This window comes from Dipodomys spectabilis, unplaced genomic scaffold (assembly GCF_019054845.1).
Source record: "Dipodomys spectabilis isolate Male_0828 unplaced genomic scaffold, ASM1905484v1 ptg000499l, whole genome shotgun sequence".
NCBI lineage: Eukaryota > Metazoa > Chordata > Mammalia > Rodentia > Heteromyidae > Dipodomys > Dipodomys spectabilis.
The window spans coordinates 1,623,212-1,647,793 of record NW_024871176.1 but is presented as its reverse complement, the minus strand read 5'-3'; the positions used below and the strand labels follow the sequence as shown (position 1 = coordinate 1,647,793).

At 51.7% G+C, this 24,582-nt stretch overlaps 1 protein-coding gene across 1 annotated transcript in view; it reads left to right on the top strand.

Moving 5' to 3' along the window:
* The window catches only part of Ccdc60 (coiled-coil domain containing 60), a 38,821-nt gene extending 22,307 nt beyond the window's left edge, over positions 1-16,514 (top strand). The window contains exons 7-13 of the mRNA XM_042669591.1: positions 1,944-2,028; positions 7,400-7,471; positions 9,824-9,886; positions 10,417-10,539; positions 12,734-12,865; positions 14,956-15,145; positions 16,413-16,514. Coding sequence (XP_042525525.1) covers positions 1,944-2,028; positions 7,400-7,471; positions 9,824-9,886; positions 10,417-10,539; positions 12,734-12,865; positions 14,956-15,145; positions 16,413-16,514 — 767 coding nt within the window. The remainder of the gene's footprint in view (positions 1-1,943; positions 2,029-7,399; positions 7,472-9,823; positions 9,887-10,416; positions 10,540-12,733; positions 12,866-14,955; positions 15,146-16,412) is intronic.
* The last annotated feature ends 8,068 nt before the right edge of the window (positions 16,515-24,582 follow it).

Below are 24,582 nucleotides of genomic sequence, written 5' to 3'. Positions count from 1 at the left end.
AGTCATCAAGGGTTCCAGGATTTTCTCTGCTCTGTTCCACTGGTCTTCATGTTTGTTTTGGGCTCTTCTTGTTACTGCTGCTCTAGAGTATAATGTGAAGTCTGACATTGTGCTACCTCCAGCATTGTTCTTTTTACTCAGGATTGCTTTCTTGGAATCTTTTAGGCCTCCATATGCGTTTTTGGATTATTATTTTTTATTTCTGTAAAGAATGACCTTGGGGCCTGAAGGGCATCCTGTTGGATCTATAGATTGCTTTCGGCACTATGGCCATCTCATGACACTCATCTTGCCAGTCCATGAGCACAGGAGATCTTTCCATCTTCTGGTGTTTTCTTCAACGCGCTTCTCCAAGGTTTTAGAGTTTCCATTAACAGAGGTTCCTCACTTCCTTGGTTAAGTTCACGCCTAGGTGTTTTAGTGTTCTTCAGGTTATTGTGGATGGAATTGCTTTCCTATTCTTTCTCAATTTGTTTGTTGCTAGTATACAGGAATTTTGTTAGAAGACTTTGGGGACAGGACCCCACCACAGGAAGTGATTACGCCTGAAACCTCAGTCTACCTGTTTCTCTCTTCCTCTTCCCTCACCTAAGAAATCTCTCCCCTGATCTGTAGGGAACCTCCAGCCATATTCAGAGCCCTACAAGGTAGCCAGTCAAAAGCTTACTTCTGCTCACACTCAGTGTACTCCTGGGAATCCTTGGTCATGGATTTGGGGGAGGGGATCAGGCCATGAGAGGCCGCAGCCTGCTGTCCCCCATGATCCACCAAGAAGCCATTACACAGCCCTGAAAATGAGAGGCTGGCCAAACGGTGCAGCATTCAGAACAAGACACAGGAATTCCAAATCAATGTGAGGAGGTTTTAGAGAAGCCAAGGAGAGGCTAGGAGATTAATTTACTCTTGTCAGGGCCGTGACACACAGGATGGAGGTTAAGGGTGTGGGTGGGGGCTAAAAGAGAAGGGCTTTCCCTCCGAGGAGTGAATACGGTGGAGATGCGCCTCTCAGCACCTGCTGTGTACCAGTGTGTGCTGGGCCGCAGGTAAACAAGGAAGGCATCTGGGCCTGCAAGGATCCCGCACACCTTTCCTCCTGTGTTGGCATCGTTTCCTGCCCACAGGCACACAGCAAGCAGAAAAGTAAGGCATCCATGGTGCTTCCACTGTGGAGTTTTACACATGCCCTTGCGGGAAGGCCGCCCAGCATGCCAGTCCCGCGGTCCCGGGCTGCGTCCACACGCCCTTGGGCTGGCTTGCTTAGCGGTGGGGTAGCCAGACGCCAAGGCGTCGGTTGCTACTGCATGGCTCCCAAGAGAAGGGAGGAAAGCAGAGCTCTTACATGAATAGACTTCTGAACACACACGCACCCGCGCACACACATGCGTGCGCACACACGACACAGGAGATTCGTAGAGATGTGGCAGTAGGGAACGTGAGGGTGATAAAGCAGAAATAAAGGTTAGACTCAGAAAAAACAGAATGGCGCACAGCGTACCGGGAATGAAGTCGAAAACGGCCGCGTGCTGATGCTTCCTGCAGCCTGCTCCCCCTCCCCCTTCCTCCCCCCCCCCCCCCGCCCTCCACCGCCCCAGGGATGACATCCAAGCGAGGCTAGACATGGGTGATCTTGGAGGCACGGGTTCTAGCTTTTGGGGGTCTTCTAAGCATGACTATTAAGACCTGAGCTGGAGCTCCAGCCTGGCCACAGGCACCTGCCGCAGGGTGGAAGACGCCTGCTCTGGTGTTGGCACCTTCACCAAGGCCTAGACCCAGCGCATCATCTCCCCGGCTCCCCCCTTCCCACAAGTTCTTTGCTTATTCATTTGGCAACTACTGGCTGAGACCCCAAGCGCCCCACACGCTCAACCCCCAGGCTAAGAACTGGGCCCAGCCATGAGCCACCTTGGCTCAAGGTCAAGAGTGACCTCTCGTGTTTCCGTCAGATCTGCAGAAGCTTCTGGAGATGGTTCGAGAAGATGCCAAAAGGTCAATGTTGTTGGAGAACGAAATGCAAAGGACAGCTCCCAGGTGGGTTCTCTTCACCCCTCAGACGGGGGGGTGGAGGCCAGCGCACCTCGACATACTCGGTGCTAAAACTAACCATAGCAGTCGCTGGTGATTGGGGGGGGGTCTTCTCTGTGACAAGCTCGGAGCTATTGACTTTGTTCCTGTGCACAGACCTCTGGGTTTCTAGACCTCTGGGTTTCTAGAGCAACTCTGCAAGGTAGGTGCGATAAACTTTATTTCACAAATAAGAGAACAAAGCTCAGAGAGGCTGAGTGACCTCCCCAAGGCCACACAGGGAGGTAACGGTATCGTCACGACTCAGATCCAGATCTTCCTCATTTCAAGACCCTTGACACTGTGACTTGTGGGAAGTCCTAAGATTTTAAAAAATTCATTCTTTGGGTGAACACGTATGGACATGTTTAGAGCACGTATCGGTTGTCCTTGGGAGAAATGTTAGGGAAAGTAAGCTTGGAAAAAATGAGATTAAAAAAAAAATAGTAAATGCATTAGAGCTGGGTGTGGTGCTACACACCTATAATCCCAGGTACCTCAGAAGGTAATGATAGGAGTATTTTTGTGACTTGAGGCCAGCCTGGGGGGAGGGGGAGCGGGGGATTCAACAAGGCCCTATCTCAACCCTAAGCAAGGCATAGTGGCACAAACACCTGTAATCTAGCTACTCGGAAGGCAGAGGCAGGAGAATCACAGGAGGTGGAGGTAGGAGAATCAAAGTCTGAAGCCAGCCTGAGCAAAAGCATGCAATCATCTGAAAAAGCAACAGAAGAACTGGGAAGCGTGGCTCAAGGAGCAGAGCCCTTACCTCACACACAGGCCCTGAGATGACGCCCCCAGACCCACAAAAAAAATTAAACAAATCGACAGGCGCATTGTCCCGGCGCGGGATGCAAATGGGATCTGCTTCTGCTTTCCTGGTAAGAAAGGCGAGGCTGAGATTCGGATGAGGTGGGAAGACAAGCCAAGTCCAAGGCAGGCCCGGGCTCCCGCAAGGCCAGGAAGGAGTCAACAGGCAGCCACGTGCAGACGTGGCCAGAAAGAGCCGTGAGGGCCAGAAAGTCGTGGCCCCCCTGACTGGCAATGCAGCCAAAGGGGGGCTGCAGAGGGGCACAGGCTGGCCTGGGGAATCTCACCTCGGAGCCTCACACCGCCTGGCTCACACCGCCTGGCTCACACCGCCTGGCTCTTATCCCAAGTGCACGGGCATCCTTTGAAGCATCAAGCCAGCAATGGGGGCATCAGTGCCAGACTCAAAACCGAGGTGCCATCCTCCCAGGAGAAAGCTTAGTGTAGGGAAATGGGGGGCTCCTGTCCCCCGAGTCTCGGGCAGAGCTCAGCCCACAGCTGAATGTGGGTCCCTCTGAGCAAGCAATTATTTCCTGGAAACAAATGAGTCAGTAGAAGTGGTTCATCATCGCCCGCGGCCCACCGGGGTGCGGGCTGTGACTTATGGGTGATGGTTATTACGGTAATTACAGTTCAGCCAGCGCCGGCCATGCATCACGCCCCGCCTCTACCGCAGAATGATGGATTCAGGCCTGTCACCACAGACAGGATGGGAATCAGGGGTGGCTCCTGAGGGCACTCAGAGCCAGTGCTGGCCCAGGAAGCCCCTGATTTGGCAGCGATCGGCTCTGTGAGACCTCTTCTTTTGCAACAGCTCCGAGCGTGAGCACCGGCTTGGGGTCCCAAACCTTGCGCCCTCAGCCATTCTCTAAACCTCCATTCTTGTTTCCTTGTCTATTAAAAAAAAACGATACTGTGTAACATCGCTGCATTGGCTTTGGAGCCAACTGGACTGGGGGCAACTTCCACTCCATCAATCATTGCTGTGTGATGCTGGGTAACTTGCTTTACCTCTCTGAGCCGATCCCCCGCTTTATATAATGAAGTGTGACCCATCGGACATGGTTTTAGTGGAGACTCAGTGATACTCTCCTTGTCAAGCAGGCGTGTTGTGGAAATGGCATGTGGTGAGAGAAGGCGTTCATCCGACGTGGGAGCCTCTGTTTACCCTGGCATGGTTGTTTATGGCACCATGGGGACTTGAGCCTGGCTCTCTGGAGACCCATCTGGTGGCCTCAGCATCATATGTCATGACAAGACAACCGCGATGACAGAGCCAGGGCGACTTCCCTCTCGTTAATGGCTGGGGACGCAGACCCCTCCTGCATCTCTCAAAGGCAGCGGACATCCAGGCCTCCATGGGGCCGCAGGGGTGCAGGGGTGCAGGGGTGCAGGGGCCGCAGGGGCCGCAGGGGTGCAGGGGTGCAGGGGCCGCAGGGCCACAGGGGTGCAGGGGTGCAGGGACCGCAGGGGCCGCAGGGGTGCAGGGGCCGCAGGGGTGCAGGGGTGCAGGGGCCGTAGGGGCCGCAGGGGTGCAGGGACCGCAGGGGTGCAGGGGTGCAGGGGCCGCAGGGCCGCAGGGGTGCAGGGGTGCAGGGACCGCAGGGGCCGCAGGGGTGCAGGGGTGCAGGGGCCGCAGGGGTGCAGGGACCGCAGGGGTGCAGGGGTGCAGGGGTGCAGGGGCCGCAGGGGTGCAGGGGCCGCAGGGGTGCAGGGGCCGCAGGGGTGCAGGGGTGCAGGGGCCGCAGGGGTGCAGGGGTGCAGGGGCCGCAGGGGTGCAGGGACCGCAGGGGTGCAGGGGTGCAGGGGCCACAGGGGTGCAGGGGTGCAGGGGCCGCAGGGGTGCAGGGGTGCAGGGACCACAGGGGTGCAGGGACCGCAGGGGTGCAGGGACTGCAGGGGCCGCAGGGGTGCAGGGGCCGCAGGGGTGCAGGGCCGCAGGGGTGCAGGGGCCGCAGGGGTGCAGGGACCTCAGGGGTGCAGGGGCCGCAGGGGTGCAGGGGCCGCAGGGGTGCAGGGGCCGCAGGGGCCGCAGGGGTGGAGGGGTGCAGGGGCCGCAGGGGTGCAGGGGCCGCAGGGGTGCAGGGGCCGCAGGGGTGCAGGGGTCGCAGGGGTGCAGGGGCCGCAGGGGTGCAGGGGTGCAGGGACTGCAGGGGCCGCAGGGGTGCAGGGGCCGCAGGGGTGCAGGGGCCGCAGGGACCGCAGGGGTGCAGGGGCCGCAGGGGTGCAGGGGCCGCAGGGGTGCAGGGACTGCAGGGCTGCAGGGGCCGCAGGGGTGCAGGGGTGTAGGGACCGCAGGGGTGCAGGGACCGCAGGGGTGTAGGGGTGCAGGGACCACAGGGGTGCAGGGGTGTAGGGACCGCAGGGGTGCAGGGACCACAGGGGTGCAGGGGTGCAGGGGTCGCAGGGGTGCAGGGGTGTAGGGACCGCAGGGGTGCAGGGGTCGCAGGGGTGCAGGGGTGCAGGGGTGTAGGGACCGCAGGGGTGCAGGGACCACAGGGTTGCAGGGGTGCAGGGGCCGCAGGGGTGGAGGGACCGCAGGGGTGCAGGGGTGCAGGGACTGCAGGGCTACAGGGGTGCAGGGGCCGCAGGGGTGCAGGGGTGCAGGGGTGTAGGGACCGCAGGGGTGCAGGGACCGCAGGGGTGCAGGGGTGTAGGGGTGCAGGGACCGCAGGGGTGCAGGGGTGCAGGGGCCGCAGGGGTGCAGGGACCGCAGGGGTGCAGGGGTGTAGGGGTGCAGGGGCCGCAGGGGTGCAGGGGCCGCAGGGGTGCAGGGGTGCAGGGACTGCAAGGCTGCAGGGGCCGCAGGGGTGCAGGGGTGTAGGGACCGCAGGGGTGCAGGGACCACAGGGGTGTAGGGGTGCAGGGACCACAGGGGTGCAGGGGTGCAGGGGTCGCAGGGGTGCAGGGGTGTAGGGACCGCAGGGGTGCAGGGGTCGCAGGGGTCGCAGGGGTGCAGGGGTGTAGGGACCGCAGGGGTGCAGGGACCACAGGGGTGCAGGGGTGCAGGGGCCGCAGGGGTGGAGGGACCGCAGGGGTGCAGGGGTGCAGGGACTGCAGGGCTGCAGGGGTCGCAGGGGTGCAGGGGTGTAGGGACCGCAGGGGTGCAGGGACCGCAGGGGTGCAGGGGTGTAGGGGTGCAGGGACCGCAGGGGTGCAGGGGTGTAGGGGTGCAGGGACCGCAGGGCTGCAGGGGCTGCAGGGCTGCAGGGCCGCAGGGGTGCAGGGACCTCAGGGGTGCAGGGGCTGCAGGGGTGCAGGGCTGCAGGGGCTGCAGGGCTGCAGGGGCTGCAGGGCTGCAGGGGCTGCAGGGGTGCAGGGACCGCAGGGGTGCAGGGGCTGCAGGGGTGCAGGGGTGCAGGTTCACCCTCTGTCCTCGCAGAAGCTGCTCCAGTCCAGGCAGCCCGGAACCCTGGGGGCCGAGAACCTGGGATGCAATCAGCCCCACCAGCCCTGCTCCCCAGGCCGGGCTGGCCCTGACAAAGACGACTTCTACTCAAAACCTTCCACTGGGGTTCCCAAACTGTCCCCAAGGACCCGAGTCTGCTTCTAGTCCTTGTGAAAACTACGGCCATCTGGACCTCTCCCCAGACTGCCCGGCACCATCGCACCATCTCCCAGGGCAGCTCTGTTGGGTTTTGTTTGTTTTCATTTTTTTGTGTGGGTCCTGGCACTTGAACTCAAGGCCCTGATGCTGTCCCTGAGCTTTTTCACTCAAGGCTGGCACTCTACCACTTGCGCCACAGCTCCACTTCTGTTTTTTTGCTGGTTAGTTGGAGATAAGAGTCTCAAGGACTTTCCTATCCCGTCCGGCTTTGAACCACTGTCCTCAAATCTCAGCTCCCTGAATAGCTAGGATTACGGCCACCAGTACCTGGCTGGCTAGCTGTGATTTGGGGGTGTTTTTTGTTTTTAACACGAACTTCGAGGGGATACTGCTTCAGAGAGTGATAGTAGATCTGGTGTGTCTGTGTGTAATATAGGGGTCATGTATTTAATTCTAGGTGTATGCTTGTGTGTGAAATTCTCCATGTGTGTGTGTATTTGGAATTCTGCTGCATGGGTATAATTATGTGCAATCTGAAGGAGTTATGTTTGGCTCTAGAGCTATGCACATGTATGTGTGGTTTTAGGGGCATGTGTATGTCTGATCCCACATGTGTGTGATTCTGGGAACTGTCATGTGTGGTTCTAGGGTGGATGTGGGTACCAGTGTGATTCCAGGGGTGAGGGAGGATTCCAGCTGCATGCATGTGTGTAGCATTCTACCTGGGCATGTGTGGAATTTGGCTGTGTGAGGCATGAAGGTGTGTGTGGGGGGGTGTGGGTGTAAGATTGAGATTCTGGGGGTGCATGTGTGAGGCACAGGCTTGGGGTGCCGCTCTCGGCCCTGCGCACTCAGCACTGCCCGGGTGACAGTGTGGCAGGTGGCTCTGGGAAGTGGAGCCCTTCATCCAGGGCACTGGCTGCCGTGGGAGCATCTTTCCATCCGTGGCCCTGTGAATAAAAGACTCCCCTCGCCCTGCAGCATCCTGTCTGTGCTCAAGCAAACCAAGAGCGATTCCGCCTTGAAGGAGGGACAGACACCGGTCAAGTCAAGGTAGGAAGCCCCAAAGCCTGCGACAGGGTGGCTGGGGAGGCACCGGGCCGTGGGAAGGGGCGGGGGCGGGGGAGAACCCTCTCCTTGTGACCCCTGCAGAAAACAAGCCCCTTCCTTCCTGATCTTCTCTCCAATAAGCGCCCATCACTCCACAGAGCTGAAGTCGTCTGGTGGCCAAAAGGCCAGGGGGAGGGCGAGGCACAGGACCACCCTTCCAGGTGGTTGTTGCTTTTAATAGATTTCATTCTGCATGTCTGCAGTCTCGGCCTGATGCTGTGGACTCATGCAGATGGGCCAGGAAAGCCTGACACTTAAGTGAATCCCCACTCCCGCTCTGCTTGAGGAGGTTGTCTCTCTGTGACAGGAACAGGGCTTGGTTTTAAGGCTTCTGCAGCAAATGCATTTCTGCCTCGTGGATTCACTTCTGGACTGCTTTTGTGCCTTGGGACCTTAAACTGTCCAAGGAAGCCTCTGAATTCCTTTCCAGAGAATGTTCTAAGAGTGAACAATGAATTACAAAGGATTACCAAGATAGCTATAGTAATATAGATGACTATATTACAACCCAATTTGGAACAGAGTAATCTCGGAGCTTCTTTAAGCAATGCATTATATAATAAGACTTAACAGCAGGTCTAATAACTACTGTAATTTTAGATTAGCACTGAGTATAAACGATTCTTCAAAATACCTCCCACAATTACGATATGCACATACCTATGGTTTCCATTTCAGTTATGGGACAGTTAAGATAAAAGATGAAGCTTGTGCCTCCATCTCCATTTGCGGGCCCCTTGAATTCTGCCCGTGTTTAAGAGCTGCTAATTTAATAAAGGTGTCAAGCCTCCCTCAAATAATCCCATCGTTGGCCGTAACATTATGACCGTGGAAATCTTCTGAAGAAAAAGTAGGGAGAGCTGGGAGGACTTTTGGGATGAGGGTTCTAACCAAGACTGAATTACTTAGTATTTAAACAAAGAACTGTCTCAACTCTTTGGTGGGGGGAGGGGGCTATGATGTTCCAGCAAAGGGATAGTGTGTGCAAAGGGCCTGAGACCAGAGGACGCTTAGAGGCACTAACCAGAGAGTGGCTGAACTCAAGGAGGCACAAGGGAAGGAAAGAGGGAGGGGAAAGGGATCGTCTGTAGTTTGTTTGTTTATTAGCAGTTAACAAGACTGCTTCCTTCACCTCCCACTGCCTCGGAGCCACCACCAAAGTGCTCGGAGAGGAGAAATGGAACTACTACAAGCAGAACCTCTGAGCCAACACGGCTCCCCAAAAGATTCTTGTGCAGGCATCAGGGCAGCTGGGTGGTATCCAAAAGCAAGGCCTTCTGGATCTTATTCTAGAGCCCTGAGTCCCATCCAAGCAGGGTGACACCCACCTGTGGCCTACCGGGCATAAGACCTCTAGACCTAGTTCCATGAGTTTCGAGGAGAGGCAGCAAACGCCAGGACCCTTCCTGTGCGGGAGGGCTCCAAGAGGAGACCAGAGCTGCCCGCCGCCTAAAGAAGCCCCAAGGAAAGGGTGAGGCACACATCCGGAGACAGATTGACCTCTGGGACCACACGGCTGAAGTGCTCGAGTCATTTGCCCAAATATTTGGAAGAAACAAGGAGGGGCAGGGAGGAAGAGCAGGTGCTAGGCTGTGGTGTTTAGGACTTGGAGAACTAAAGGAGAATCTGAGAGGGAAAAATGGAGAGATGTAAGGCTGAGGGAGGGCCCTTCATCCTCTTCACCCACCATAAACCCTTCCCAGACCATCACAGGACAGGACTGCTGTGCAAGGGATTGAGTTGGTCCACGGCAGAAAGAGTCAGATGCCATGACAGGCCGAGAAGCTGGAGGGTTGCTCACCGATGGGCTGGGCCTGCTGGGTTGGGCTCTGACTCTAGCTCTGCCCACCTCCAAAGCAGAGCTAGGGTCCCATATAGAACTAACAGGTCAGGAACACCAAACGTACCACAGACAAAACCCAAAGAGGCACCTGGCCCGGTGTTGGGTACAGAGAGGGGAATGGAAAGGGCCAAACCAAAGCCATCCTCCAGATGAAACATGTAGAAAACACGGACTCGTGATGGTGAACAAAGCAGGTCCACCCTGGGCTGTAGAGTCCAGGTCTGCAGGACTCATGGCGACCATTCAAGCGCGTGGGGCCTGAGTGGGTGGGAGGAGGAGAAGGGGAGTGTCTTCCATGCAGAGGGCTCCGCAAGAGCGGCAGGAAGGAAGACAAAACATGTGGGGGCGGGCACTGGGCTGAACGGCCTTCCCTGCTCCAACGCTGGAGGTCAGCAGGCGCGGTGCTGTAGTCGTAGATGACGACAACTGAAAACCATCCCTTGGTGTTGCAGCGAGAGGTCCAGCACCACCAGCATGGACAGCCACTCCCAGATGGTCCAGAAGAAGTGGAAAGGGTAAGCCAGGAGGGCCTCTCCCCGGTGGTACGGAAAGGGCCTCCCCGGAGCCACGGGCAGCACAGAGGGACAGGCCATCGGAGAGGCTGAGCGAGAATGCAGTCGCTGGCAGGATGCCTCTCTGAAGCCAAGTGCGTCCTGGTGAGGCAGCGGCATTCGCCCGGTTCACAGAGAGGCGGAGGCTGGGCCACAGAGGCGTCTTGCCAGCAGCCACATGGTCACAAACTCAGGTGGATGCTGGAGACGAGCGTGAACCCCCAGCCCTGGCTGTCCTGCTGTCCTCCGCCTGGCTGCTGTGCTCCATGAAGAAGGGTCTGGAACCCAGACTGGGGCTGCTGGGAAGACCCATCCTCCCTAGATCCCTGGTGACACTGAGGAAGGCTCCGGGGTGAAGGTGGAGATCCCCGCAGGGCACAGGGAACACCCACGACCCCGCATGGTGACCCCAGCGAGGCCAGAGTGAGCCCCGCAAGGCTAAGGGGCATCCCCTAACCCTCCCACTCCCAAGCTCTTCTCCTCTGTGCTTACAGCCGAACAAACCGGGACTTCATCCAGTCTAAGAGCGGGGTCTGCAGCCTCATGAGGGCCAAGTTTTACAGCGTAGCCCAGGAGGCCAGCTACTGCCTGCAGGACAAGATGGAGATTTTCATGAAGTAAGGGCATACGTGCGTCCAGTTCGCTCACCCTGTGTCTGCCGTGTGGCCACTGGGCTCCAGGCACTGGGATGACAGCAGAGACAGGAAGGACTCCCCCCTTGCCCTCAGGAAGCTGAGCAGCTCCTGGGAAGATATGGGCAGAAAGAGAATACATCTATAGATACAGAAGTACCGCTGATAACCATTCCACACAGGAAGAGAACAGGTGTTTTGTCAGGGAGAGATGGAAGGAGAGAGAGAGGAGGTAGGAACAGGGAGAAGGTGGGGAGGAGATGGAAGGGAAGAGGAGAGATTTAAAAAAAAAAGAGAGAGATGGAGAGGGAGGAAGGGGGAGGAAGGGGTGTGATTCGAGTGGTAGAACATTTGCCTAGCAAGCTCAAGGCCCTGGGTGCAAGCAAACTCCAGTACTGCCAAAAGAAGGAAAAGGAAGCGGAGGGAAAGAGGAAGAAGAGGGAGAGGTAGGGAGGATAAGAGAGAGGGAGGGAGGGAGTGAGGGAGGGAGGGAGGGAGGGGGGGGAGGGAAAATAAAGTCTGGGTGATCCCGGAAGTCCACCTTCAGGAGGTGACTAGGAAGACCCAGAGGGCGAGTGGGAGGAGGGTGGCAGGCAAAGTGCACACAAAGCCCCAAGGCAAGCAGGGCCACGTGGAATTTGAGCAGGAGCGAGCGTGGCAGTGACGGCTCTATTACGCTCAGCTGCAAATGTCAAGAGTTAAACTTAATGCGAAGGTCAACAGAGGCTGCTGGGATCTTTCCTCTTCTCCTCTAGCATCCCAACCACCAGTCCACTGCTGGCTGCAGGGAGCATCTCCCCCACCCCACCCCCCAGGGGTCCTGTGCGCCCTCCTCCTCACAGGATGGCCCTCTTCCTCCAGGAGCCCCGAGTCTAGTGTGGGACAGAGATGGGGAGATGGAGAAACCATATAGGGCGGCAAAAAGAACAGAGGGAAAAACAAAAACAAAACTAGATGCAATCCCTGACCCAGAACAGCCACCGGAACAGTCTTTCTGGGAAAAACATGTTCACTTGAATGAAGACAAGGGCATGCTTCCCAGGGGCTGTATTTGTCAGTGTGTTCCAGAGATCCAAGTACCAGCCACAGAAGACAACACACCATTTACTCCTTACCACAAGCCTGCACTGCCACTAGTAGACCCACTTTATAGATGATAAAAGGGGGCTCATCAGCCCTCTCTTGCCAAAGGTGCCCTCCACAGCAACATAGTAAAGGTAAACTTAAACTCAAAGAGCCATGGTAGAGAATTAAGAGGGAAGAGAGTTCCAAGGGAAGGCAAAGCAAAGTCTCAGAGGCCTGAAAGGGCTCCAGGGAGGGCAGGGAACAGGAGGCAGGGAACTGCCACTAGCCAGGTGCAGCTGGGGCCCAGGCTGCCTACAAGACAATCAGAGAGCCAGCCAGGCAGAGGCCAGATCATAAAAGGCTTTACCTCCTGCGGTGGAGTTTCAACTTTGTCTCAGAGACACAAGCTTGAAGCATAAGAAGATTCCAGGCATGCTGATGAAGCTAGACGATGCAGTAGGGAATGAGCGTTCTGAGCGAGGGACATGTTGCTCACAGAGTAATTTATTAGTAGTAAAAGGAAAGTCACTGAGCTTCATAAACAGGGGTCTGATGTGATTCTATAAAAGCAGGTTCGTTTAAGCAAGGAACTCGTTTCAGGACCTTGGAGAGCACCATCTCACGTTGCGCCAAAAGCCAGGGCATAATTTTAAAAGTAGCTGAGAAGCCAGGCTGTGGCTCACTCCTATAATCCCAGCTACTCAGGAGGCTGAGAACTAAGAATGGTGGTTTGAAGCCAGCCTGGGCAGCAAAGTCCACGAGACTCATACCTCTAATAAAATAAAATAAAATAAACCTACCCTTCCCACCCCACCCCCCAAAAAAGTGCTGAAAGTTCAGCTGTAGCTCAAGTGGTAGAGCATTGGATTGAGCAAAAGAAGCTCAGGGACAGCACCTAGGTCATTAGTTCAAGCCCCAGGATGGTACACACGTGTGTGCGCGTGCACACACACACACACACACACACACACACACACACACAGCTGAGAGCACCAAGAAGGGCCTCAGGGAGTAAAGGTGTTAAGTCTGATCTCAAAGGACAGCCTAGACATTACAGTGGGGGGTGGGGGGGGGAGGGCTGATGCGTCTCCCTCTGTCTCACACCACCTCGCAGGCGCCAGGAAGAGAGGGGTTTCCAGAAGTTCCACTCCTTCCTCCTTGTCTCCAGTTTCCAAAAGGACATGGCAAAGATGAGACACCAGATCTCCATCGTGAAAGGGGACGCAGATGAGATGGCAGACCACTGGTAAGAGCCCCCAAAGCCAGAACCGCCGATGGTCCTGCGGGTGGGCGGGTGTGGCTACAGCCTGGCAATCCATCCCACGAGCCTAGGGATCACGGAGGGGGTGCACTCCTAAGCTCCTGTGGCCACCCGCAGAATGGCTCTCAACAAGCCAGGAGCAGAGCAGAGCCAGCCAGGGACCACAGCGGATGGCTATGAGTCACACAGCCTGCCCCGTTCCCCTTATCCACCTTCTCACTGGCACTTACAGATACGGAGAGCTCAGCCGCCAGCTCCCCAGGGCAGAGGGAGACCTGAAAGGTTCTACAAGGTGATTATTTGGGATTTCCCCCAAATAATTTAATCCCTTAAGGATGCAAAACTAGGCAGGTACATCCTAAGATCATTATGTCCCAGCCTGAAGATGATAATACTTAGCCATTAAAAAAAAAAAAAGCAACATAAGTCTCAGTGTTCTGTTGCCCAGTAGGGTGACTGGCAGGGAACAATGTTGTATTGTCTATTTCAAAATAACTAGGAGAGAAGAAGCATTTTCTCACTGCATAGAAACGGTAAGTGCTTCATGGATATGCTAAGTACCCTGGTTGGGTCGTTATGTGTGGTATATAAGTATTAAAAAGTCACAGTGTACCCCATCCATAGTATATTGGTTAAAAAGTAATATAAAACTTTCCTTTTCTGATTAGAGCTTGTTTCTTCTTGAGCAGACAGAACTCTGATTTTGCCATCTCTAGTCTGCCTTCTTGGATCCCTCTCCTATAAAACTTTTTTTTAAAATACAAATACAGGCTTACACCTGTCATTCTAGCTACTCAGGAGGTTGAGATTGGAGGATGGTGGTTTGAAGCCAGGCTAAGCAGGAAATTCTGGGAGACTTTTATCTCTAATGATGTCCTCCTTCTACTCCTCTTCCTCCTCCTCATCTTCCTCCTTCTCATTCTTTTTCTTTGAGACAAGAGGAAAACACAAAAGAAAACAAAACCACCCAAAAGTAAAACAGAAGTGGAGCTGTGGCTTGAGTAGAGTACTAACCTTGAGTCGAAAAAGCAAAAGGACAGGGCCCAGGCCTTGAATTCAAGTCCCCGGACTGGCACAAAATTTTGTTTTGAAAGCAACATGAACTGAGTGCCATGATATCCTAAGAAAGGTTAGTAAACGTAGCAAGTTGTAGCAAGTTGGATGCGAGCTTGGGCTACATAGCAAGGCCCTGTCTCAAATAAAGAAAAAGAATGAGAAGGAGGAAGATGAGAAGAGGGAGGAGGAGTAGGAGGAGAACGAGCAGGAAGAGGACATAAAAGGAGGAGGAAGCCGAGGAGGAGAAATGGCAAGAATCGCAGTGCAATAAATTACTCATTTTCATCCTCCCCCTAAATCTGGAATGCTCCATATTAACTTCCGGTTCACAAAGAAGGAAACTGAGAGGCAAAGAGATCAATGACATTGCCCAAAGTCACACTGCTAGGAAGTAGCGACCCTGGAAGGGAAATCTGCACTCGTTGCAATACAGCATAGGTGTCGGATCAACCAGTATGTCAAGAGCCCCCTCCCAGCAGGATGACTGAAAGGAGATCTAAGAGAAGATGAAGAAAAACACTCATCAGAATGAGATGGAAAACACACAGGCCACCCCCACGACCGGCATCGCTCTCCTCCTCCTCATGGTCTGGAGGGTGGGTACCTCCCACATCCTGGGGAGACAGCTGATGGAAGATGCCCAGGTCTCTCCTGGTCTAACTCTCAGAAGAGAGGCTTCAGAATCCAATGCCCCCCTTTTTCTTACATTGCTTTTTACATTGTCTGCTTGATACAACAACTACAAAGGCAGCCTTTAGAAGTATATCCTGAATTTCTTTTCTAATGAAACACACTCATGTTCTGGCTTTTGCTACCTAAAAAAAAAAAAAAAAATCAAGATTTGCTTGAGCTGTGAGTTCTTAACAATTTAGGAGGGAGGAAAGTTCCCCAGATAGAGCCTGTTGGAGATCCAATAACTCCCCCATGAGAGACAGAAAGAGAAAGTGAAGGAAGAAAACCCACACAGCTCCGGTTCATCTCCCAGCACCTTCCTAACTGGTCTTCTCCTGGCTTTGAAGGTACTTCGACCTATTGTCCAAACTCCCTGAGGATCTAAAGAGCTTCCGCCCTGCCAAAAAGATCCTGGCAAAACTGCAGAAGTTTGGTGAGAACCTAGACCTAAGGATCCGGCCCCACATCCTCCTGAAGGTGCTGCAGGACCTGAGGGTCTGGGAGCTGTGTTCCCCGGACATCGCTGTGGCTATCGAGGTAACTACCATCCCCTTCCCCCCACAATCTCAGGTGCTCTCATCCAGCCACTTCTTCAACATCCAGGCCAGTGAGCCAGAGACCCACAGACCCCGCACCTTCACGAAGCTCACGTTCTAATAGGAGAGGGATTGTCACATGACTGCCATTGTTCAACTCCAACTGCAAGGAACATGAGACTCTATGCGCGCGGTGCCCCCTAGAAACCCAAGCTTTGGGGGAAAAGTCAATAAATGGATAATCATAGTAAGGAACACTCCAAAGTGTTCTACTGAAAGTGGGGTCTACAGACCATGGAGCTCTTCTGAGTGCTTGTGAGAAATGAGAATCTCAGCCATCACTCCATCAGCCAACTCCGAATCAACATTTTAATGGGATCTCAGAGATTCTGTAGGCAAATGAAGTTAGAAGTGCTCTAGTCTAAGGTGAATTCACAGGAAATCTATAATAGCTAGGGCAACTGGGGAAGGTGACCTTTAAAGGTAGCTGAGACTTGAAGGATGAGAAGTCAGAATGGTGTTGAGAAGAGGAAAGAGCAGGTTGTGAAGATGGGACAGTGTGTGCAAAGACCACAAGGCAGGGGAAGGGTCCAGACTCCACTCCCCATGCCCTGTGAGGCTTCTCCAGGTAAGACTGTAGCAGAATAGGTTAAAACTAACTTGAGGCAACTGTTCACATCCCCTGCCCACCAGTTATGGAGGCTCATGCTAGATAGGGTAAGAGAAAAGTTCCCATGCCATACAGAACATTCCAGAACTTATGAAAACTGTACATGGGGGCCTCTAAAGCAAGAGCATATATGGAACAGTATATTTTGTTGTCTTAAGCTTTCCTAGAAAGTGATCCCGGAGGAAGGAAGGAAGGAAGGAAGGAAGGAAGGAAGGAAGGAAGGTAGGAAGGAAGGAAGGAAGGAAGGAAGGAAGGAAGGAAGGAAGGAAGGAAGGAAGGAAGGGACAAATGACTTTAGATGTTAAAGAAAGAAGTAGAAAAGAGAAGGGAAAAAAAAAAAAAAGCATCTCTCTGGGGTTTCTGCCCCTCCTAAAACTTCCTTAGTTAATAGCAACAAGAAAGGCTTGACATTAGTCTACAGAAGCAGGAAACTGTAGAGGGGCCCTTTTCCCAAAGACAAATGTTCAGTTGGTTGGAGTTATCCCAGGGCTTCAATTATCGGCCACAAGTGGTCTGGGATCTTGAGAGGTGGTTGAGGAGGGAATAGAGTCCAGCTTTCAAGCTAAATTCGGAGACTGACACTGTCTTTAACCCACAGTTTGTGCGAGAACACATCATTCATATGCCCCAAGAAGATTATATCACCTGGCTACAGAGCAGGATCAACATTCCTATCCGGACCCCGAATGCCCTGACCTAGTCTGGGGCCTGGGTCGACTAGATATCCCAGTGGAAGAGGGCAAGCAATCCAACACTTTGTTCTTCAGCTTGACCTGCTACGTTGTTTCTGCCAACTCTCACAGACGCTTGTCCTAATATGCAGTAAGACCATCCAGAGACTGACTGGGAAACATTCCAGAGAGAGCTATTTCCACATGACCCTTCCCTCAACCCATTCCCCAGCTCCAGGATCCTGTTCTGTGTATTGGTCCAGCACAACTCTCCAGAATTCTTCACCTTATTCCTTTTCCAAAACTTCTGAATAAAATTGAGCTGGATGTTCCATGACTATCTGGAAAAGTATTGGAGCAGTAGACATGGGTGTTCAGATGCTAATAATAATAATTATTGTTGTGCCACAAGCTTAGTGTTGGGTCTCCGACATCAGGTTTGTTGCTTAACCATAACTTGGTTAAGAAGGCACAAACAAGGTCACTGCTTCACACCACTGGAGGTAGAGTATATTTCTCAAGATTTCATATAGATTTATATCTACATTACATACAAATATATAATTTATATATTATGTAGTATATATTCATATACATCAATGTAGAAATAGATTATGTGTACAATATGTAACATAATTATAATCTTACATGTACATGTTTATCTTGGTCTCATGCGATCTACCTCATCAGTAAGTCACAAGAATTGTAGGCCTTTTAGTTCTCATATGCTGATGAAATGAGCTACAACAGCTTGGTATGCAGTTATGTCAAGATTTTCAGCGCATTCTTCCGTTGACCTGTCCGTCCATCCGTCCAGTCACCCATGATGGTTGGTCTCACTGTGTAGCCCAGGCTGACCTTGAACTCAGATCTTCCTGCCTCAATCCGACCGTTGGAGCTACAGGCATATACAACAAAACCTAGCCCACTTATCATATATTTAAAATCCTTTCTTCTCCCTTTATGAAATAAGCAAGCAGAGCATTGCCGATTTCTTAGTCACCCTACCAGGCAGTGGCACCTGCGAACTTACTCCTGTCTGTGACTCCATCCCCCTCCCCCTCCCCGACCTCCAGCTAACTCTGACTTCCTGACACCACTCTCGCTCTCCTCCCTGGCTCCCCAGCCCCCATTATTACAACACAAGGAGGTCACTCAAGAGTTAAGGTTTTCTGTCATCACATAGCAAGGCCAAGTCCAGAATGAGGTCTAAATCTGTCAAGGACGGAGAAAATCCTGAAATCCTGAGATTTAACTCCACCCTCCTGCCGGGAGGTTTCTGAGCCTATTTCCCAAAACGATAGCGCTATCTAGTGGTCGCTGTCAGTATTACTCTTCCACCCTACCCTTCAGTAAAATGTAACATTTCCTGCCAAAAAGGAAGGCAGCCTCAGTTAACAAGACCTGTTCCTCTTCAACAAGGAGGCTGTTACTCAAGGAGGCTGTTACTCAAACAGGGGAGAGGGGGAATCTTTTACTACCAGAATATACTGGGGACAGGGTGGAAGCTACCCATCATCTCCCAGCTCTTGGGCTGAAGTAACTACAGAGAGGAACGTTTTTGCTGTGATCAGAATTTCTAACTAAAATACCTACCATGTGCCAGGTCCCCAGAAGTCACTGCTTGCTTCAGGGCTTGAGGAAAGTTTCAGTCTCTTCTGTCACTTGCCTTCAGCCACTACTCCTGTCTCGGATCCTCATCCCAACCCACTATCCATGTTCTGATAAAAATCTCCCCCTGTTGTCCTTTGCCTGTTGGTGGTGGTGCTGTCCAACAGCCACCTCCCTGTGCTGGGAGTACTGATTTTGTTCTCAGAGTAAATCTTGATTGATCAGCATTCACATCGGTAATTGCATTCCCTGGGGCCAGTTGCTTTCTAAATGGCCCACGTGACCCAAGCTTTCCAATGAGATGGAAGCAGGGACTTGTATTTCTTCTTGAAGACAGATGTAGGTTATGCCATCTGCTCTCAAGTGTGGGCATCCCGGTGCCAGTAGGAAGCCAGTGAAGGCTGCAGATGCGGGGGGTGGGAGGGGTGCTTTTTAGACTATGAAATGATGGAGTCGCTCATTGTCCAAAGCAGTTGAGCCTAGATTTTTCTACCACTTGAAGCTGAAAGCACTCAAAGAAGCCCAAAATAATAACTCCCTCACTCTTGTCCCCTAACGAGCGTCTGCTGTTTTAGTAGCCATTTCAATGTTGATTCCTTCATCCAGAAATCTGAGAAAGCCTTTGACTCCTCTAGGCATCATGCCAAAAAGAATCTGGATTTTGTCATATTTAGGGCTCCACAAAAATGCAGCAGTATGTCTTCCAAATGGTAAAACTAACTCTGCCAAAACTCTACCAAAGATGTGAAACTCAGGTCAGCAAGGAGATGGAAATCGGGCCCAAGAGTTAAGCACAGAGATAAAAGGGAGAAACTGACCAATGAAGGAGACTTACAACACCTATGGGTAAAAGGTGTTCAGTGGAACAAGTATGTAAAGGAATAGTCCGTATTGAAGAGACACAAATCCCCAGATACCAGAAGGCTGGTATCTGGTGGATGGAAGGAGGGAAACTCATACGTGTTCACAGGGTTCCAGTCAAGATCCTCTAGCTGAACTTGGTGTTTCATTTTGTTTTGTTTCTGATTACCCGCCATATACCAGGTCATAGGAGCAATGTGAAGGCGGCCCTGTCTTCCAGGAGCCTGGAAGAAGTGAGCATTGGTTAAGAGAGAAGGTTCAGATGGCAAATTGAGAATGTGCAGGTCCTAGCTGTGATTTCTCAGGCTGCACAATCTTAGGGGGCTATCTTTGCTTCTGTATATCTCATCTTCCAAATGAGGACGCCTCTAAAGAACCCATGAGAAGACCTATGTAAAGCATCCAGCTCACAGTTACACTGCAAGACTCATTTGCTACAACCATGGTGGCAGTGACAATAGATAAGAGTGGTACCCATGGGGCACAGGGAATGCCACCCCCCAACACCCCGTGTGGCAGGTCAAGGATGGTTTGTGAGCCAATCTTTAAATATTGCTTGCTGCTTTAACCTTGAGTCTTCGCATCACTGCCTCTGAGAATGTAAGGATCTGATTGTAAATCCCAGGTCATAAGATTATATCCCAGCTGCAAGCAAGGCTGAGAAGGATCTGATCTTTCCAACCCTTACAGGAAGAGTATCAGCCCTGCGCAATGAAAGACTCATAGGAAAGGGATGGGAATTCTAGCCACAGAAACAAAAAGCATCCTCCAGAAAGGATTCCTGGAAGAAAGAATATCTCAGCTGAGTTGAGAGCAATGCACATCGTGTATTTTTCCAGTGAAGAAACAGACCCGGGAGATGGACCACAGCTTTGGAAAGAGAGAATAGGTCTGGGTTAGGAGCTATAGGGTTCAAGAGGAGACTCCCTAGGAAGTCTCTGATGGAGTGTGGGAAGAAGCTGAGAGCTTCTGCCAGAATTGGGCCTAAAAATGCTGGCCACAGAGGAGAAAGTGAACAGTGGCTAGTGGTTCTTCTCCAGATCTGGGAAGAAGTTGAGATCTAGCATATAGAGAGAATACAGTATAATGAGAATGTGATCTTTAACTCCAGTTCCTGGGAGAAGCTCCTAAACCATTGGAGTTTCCAAGTATTAGAAGTATCTTTAGCTGGGCGCCGATGGTGGCTCACCCTTGTAATCCTAACTACTCAGGAGGCTACGAGCTAAGGATTGTAGTTCGAAGCCAGCCCAGGAAGGAAAGTCCATGAGCCTCTTATCTCCAATTAACCACTAGAAAACCGGAAGTGGTGCCGTGGTTCAAGTAGCAGAGTACTAGCCTTGAGCTGAAGAGCTGAGGGACAGTGGCCAGGCCCAGAGTTCAAGCCCCCTGACCAACAACAACAACAAAAACCTACCTTTGTTATGATAGATGGCCTCTAAAACCACCCCAAGTTAATGTTAATGAGGTGGCCCACAGTGGGCTCTAGATAGGTTCTTTGGTTAGGGGATGGTCATGCCAGAAAGATCAGCCACATTATGTTCCTTTGAAGGGTGGGGATCTAGTTCACTCACATGATTCACAATTTATTCAAGCCAGCCTATATAGTGAAACCTTAATTAAAAAAAAAAAATCTCAGTACATTCAAAACATCAAGCGACCTTCTCTGTTGGGTGATCATACATCACCAGATCAGTAACACACCTTCACGACAAAGAAGCTTCCCTCCCTTTCAGACCTCCCACTGTCAAGCTCCTAATGGTCTACATGTGTATTAATAAAATGAACCCTAAGCATCACACTTTACTGAGTTGATGTAAGTTGTTCTAGTGAAGCCTGTGGCCTAAGAAGCGCGTCGGAATCCCCAAATTCTACCCAGTTGGCTGGAAGTGTGGGTCCCCTGGGGAGCTGTGAGCCTATGACTCAAGCCAGGGGCCGTCATTGTTGTGGGTGACCTACGGAGTAGGTAGGGTCACAGCTGCATTGCAGAGAAGGCTGTAATACAGACGGAAGAAAGAATGCACCCACCCAAACCTGTGGCTGAATCTCTGGCAAGCAAAGTCCTGACTGGAAGGCCGAGAGCATGTCCTCTGTGCCCATCTACTTCTTGAGCGATAGCAGCCCTCACCCCTGACTTTTGTTCGTTGTGGATTAGGCAGGGTTCGGATCCTAGTGTCAGGTGTGGCCATATGACAAGACCTGGTCAGTCCAAGCATTGCATTTCCTTGGTCATAACAAATGGTTAAGGAGTGGACACTTACAAGCCCAATCTCTGAACTTCTGTTAGAACTGGAAGACAAAATAAGAATCTCTCTTTCCCTCTCCCTCTCCTTCTTCCTCCCTTTTTCCCTTCCTCCCTTCTTCCCTTCCTCCCTCTCCTTTCCATCTCTCTCTTCTCTCCTCTTTTCTTCTCTTCTCCTCTCTCTCTCTCTCCCCCCCCCCTTCTTAGAAGGGAGCCAAGGACATCTACCAGGACTTTTTCCACCATACCAATACACAGCCAATAAAGAAAAGAAGATAAAGCTAAAAAATGAGAGAGAGAGAGAGAGAGAGAGAGAGAGAGAGAGAGAGAACTTGGTTATATCATTTGACCACCTGGATCTAGCCAGACCTTCAAACTATTCAGTTTAGGAAGCTAACAAATTCTCTTCTCTGCTTAAGCCAGATTCAAATTGATTTCCTTTGCTTACAACCAAAAAAGGTGCCTAATCAATGCGCAGGGGAAATGCACAAGGATCTGCGTACAAGCCCGGGTGAATTGCGGCACACCTGTGAGAAGACCCAGAGGGAGGGCTGGTGAGGCAGTGAGGGAAAGAGCTTATCATCAGGTAAATGCAGGCAAAGCTCAGAGAAAATCCTGAGCTAAACCCACAACATCCATCAGGAGCAAAGGAAGAGATGACGACGACGACGAGGAACACAGATGTTTTATCACTCCGTTTTGCAGCAGGTGTGAAAGTGCCAATTTGGATTTAAAAGAGCATGAAACCAATGCAAGGTGGGGATTGTTAGGTGAGCCAGCCCTCGTGTATCTGCCACTATGAGAGAGGTGCTGGTAAGTGAATTTCCTAGTTCAATGGTCTCCAAAGTGGAGGGAGGTGCCTGAGAGGATCCATTAGGGAGCAGCAGGAAATAGTGGAACTTGTATTTATTGCTATCTTCGTGGAAGTATGTTTTAAGCTTTGCTAGTGGTTCCGAAGTGGAGGGGCTCAGTCTATATTGAGAGCTGCACCACATGTCTGACCATCAGTCAAGCTGGAAACTCAACAGGAGAAGAGGACTCCACACGGCAAAAGGAATAAACAGGAACATTCTCTTCTCATCCTTGGCCTTACTTGAAAAGAAGTAAGACCTCTTACTTGCCCAGTCTGCAATGCCTCTTCTTTAAAAGTCTCCCATCGTACGGATCCCAGAGCCTCAAGTGTGCCTCTCAGGTCTGTGCTGCACTCTGTCTCCTAGCAATGCAGCCAGACTCTGGAGAACGAGAAACATGGCCTTCACTCGACAGCCTCCAACAACCGCTCTTCTTACTGATCTCTTCCTTTGTCTCCCTTGGCTCTCCAGCTTACTTCCCCAACAAAACTGATGTTGCCAAGAGAAACAATATGCCCAATATGTTCAAGAGAAAGCTTGACATTACATAGAATTTTTATATACGCCACTGAAATTGGACAATAAAAGCGTGGGTTTGCTGCTCTTAAAAACAAAACAAAACAGCATTCACAAAAAAAAAAAAAAACCTACTAGGCAAGCTAGTTTTCAGGGCACAAGAAAAGAATGAGGAAAAGGCCTTCCAGGCCTTACGCAGAAATGGGGAATGCAACCAAGTTATAGGCCAGACCAGAATCATGGGAGGGTGGAAAGCTCCCCAGTGAAAGCCAAGCAGATCCTATTTCTCCTCACCCTGGGCTACTTAGACCCCTTGCTGCTGGTGGATGGAGGACGGATTTCACTGTGTCTCCTCGAGCAGGCCTTCCCTCTCATTGCCCACCTTCAACCAAGCTCTTATTCTCACAAAAGTGCTACTATGATACTGGCTTTTAGGCATGTTATGCGGCAAGCCCTTGTTTAATGTAACCCTTGGGGTTATTTTTGTTTGGTTGGTGGGGTAGTTGATTTGGTTGATTTTTTTTTTTTCAGCTCTGGAGTTGGAACCCAGAGCATCTGGCACGCTAAAGCAGGTTCTTCGCCTCAGAGCTCTGTCCCCAGCCACACAACTCCCAGTTTAGTGATCACATTGCCACGGGCTGAGAGTCGCAGGAAGGACAATGGCCAAGCACACTGAAGAGCAAGAAGCAATGCTCTGAAACGCCCTTCGGTTCTGTTCTAGCCACATTCTGCTCATCTCCCCCAGCGGACAGAACGAAGGACAGAGCACGTGGGAATAAAAGGAAGAGACTGTTGACCCCCAACCCACCATTCCTGGACACCGCCGCCCAGTCCTTTCCAGACAGATGGCTTCCCTTGTAAGCAGTGCTGGCTGGGGAGCGAGGAAGCAAACTTACAAAATAATGATATATTCGACGCTCTGCATATAAACTTGTTAGAGGATTCTTTTGGAAGGCAGCCTCGTTGGCAAAGATGTTCACTCATGAACCACCACTTGCATAAAACAGACCCCCCTTTCCTTACCTCTCCTACAGGTTGGTCTTGTGCTGTTGTCTGCAGAGAACTCACTGATGAAGAGGGACCAGACAGGCGGTGGGTCTCATGCTGACAGACTTAAATCCTCTTCCCTGCTGGGGTCCCAGTCTCCTCACCTGTAAATTGAGAGACAGAGACCTAGGTGATGAGGGCTCCAAGCAGACACTTACCAAAGCCAAGTAAGGAATAAATAATGAAGTGGAGTGCAAATGAAATAATGGCATGGATTGACAGAGGCCATAGAGCTTCCATTAGTCAGGAGGAATTAGTTCTGGTCTCTATTGAAAGCAGGGTAGTCATCGTTAGCCATGTTATGTTGTCATAATTCAAAACAACTAGAAGGAGGATGTTCAATGTTCTCGCCACAGAGAAGAGGTAAATGTGTGAGGTGATGGAGATGCTAAGCCTAGTGATTTGACCACTACACAGTATACTATGTACATCGATGCATATATGAATTGAAGCATCACACTGTAATCCATACGTGCATATTTAACTATTAAGTTCAATTAAAAACAAAACTTTAGAAATACACACACATGCACGTGCACACGCGTACATGCTCACACACACACACACACACATTTTTTGGTTCCAGTACTGGAGCTTGAACTCAGAGATGGGCACTGTCTCTGAACATTTGTGCTCAAGGCTAGCGCTCTACCACTTGAGCCACAGATCTACATCTAGCTTTTCTGTGTTTAATTGGAGATACAAGTCTCACTGGCTTTCCTGCCTGGGCTGGCTCTGAACCATATTCCTTAAGATTGCAGCCTCCTGAGCACAAGGATCACAGGTCTGAGCCACCAGTGCCTGGCAACAGTGTATTTTTAAATAGTGACTATTATTCACATTTATCAGGCAGATGCCACCGTAAAAACTTTTTATTCATCATCTTTTTAAATGTCCACTACAATATGAGGAAGGGATCAGTTATCAACACTTCAAGATGAGGAAAACTCAGGCCTGGAGAAGTACTGCAAT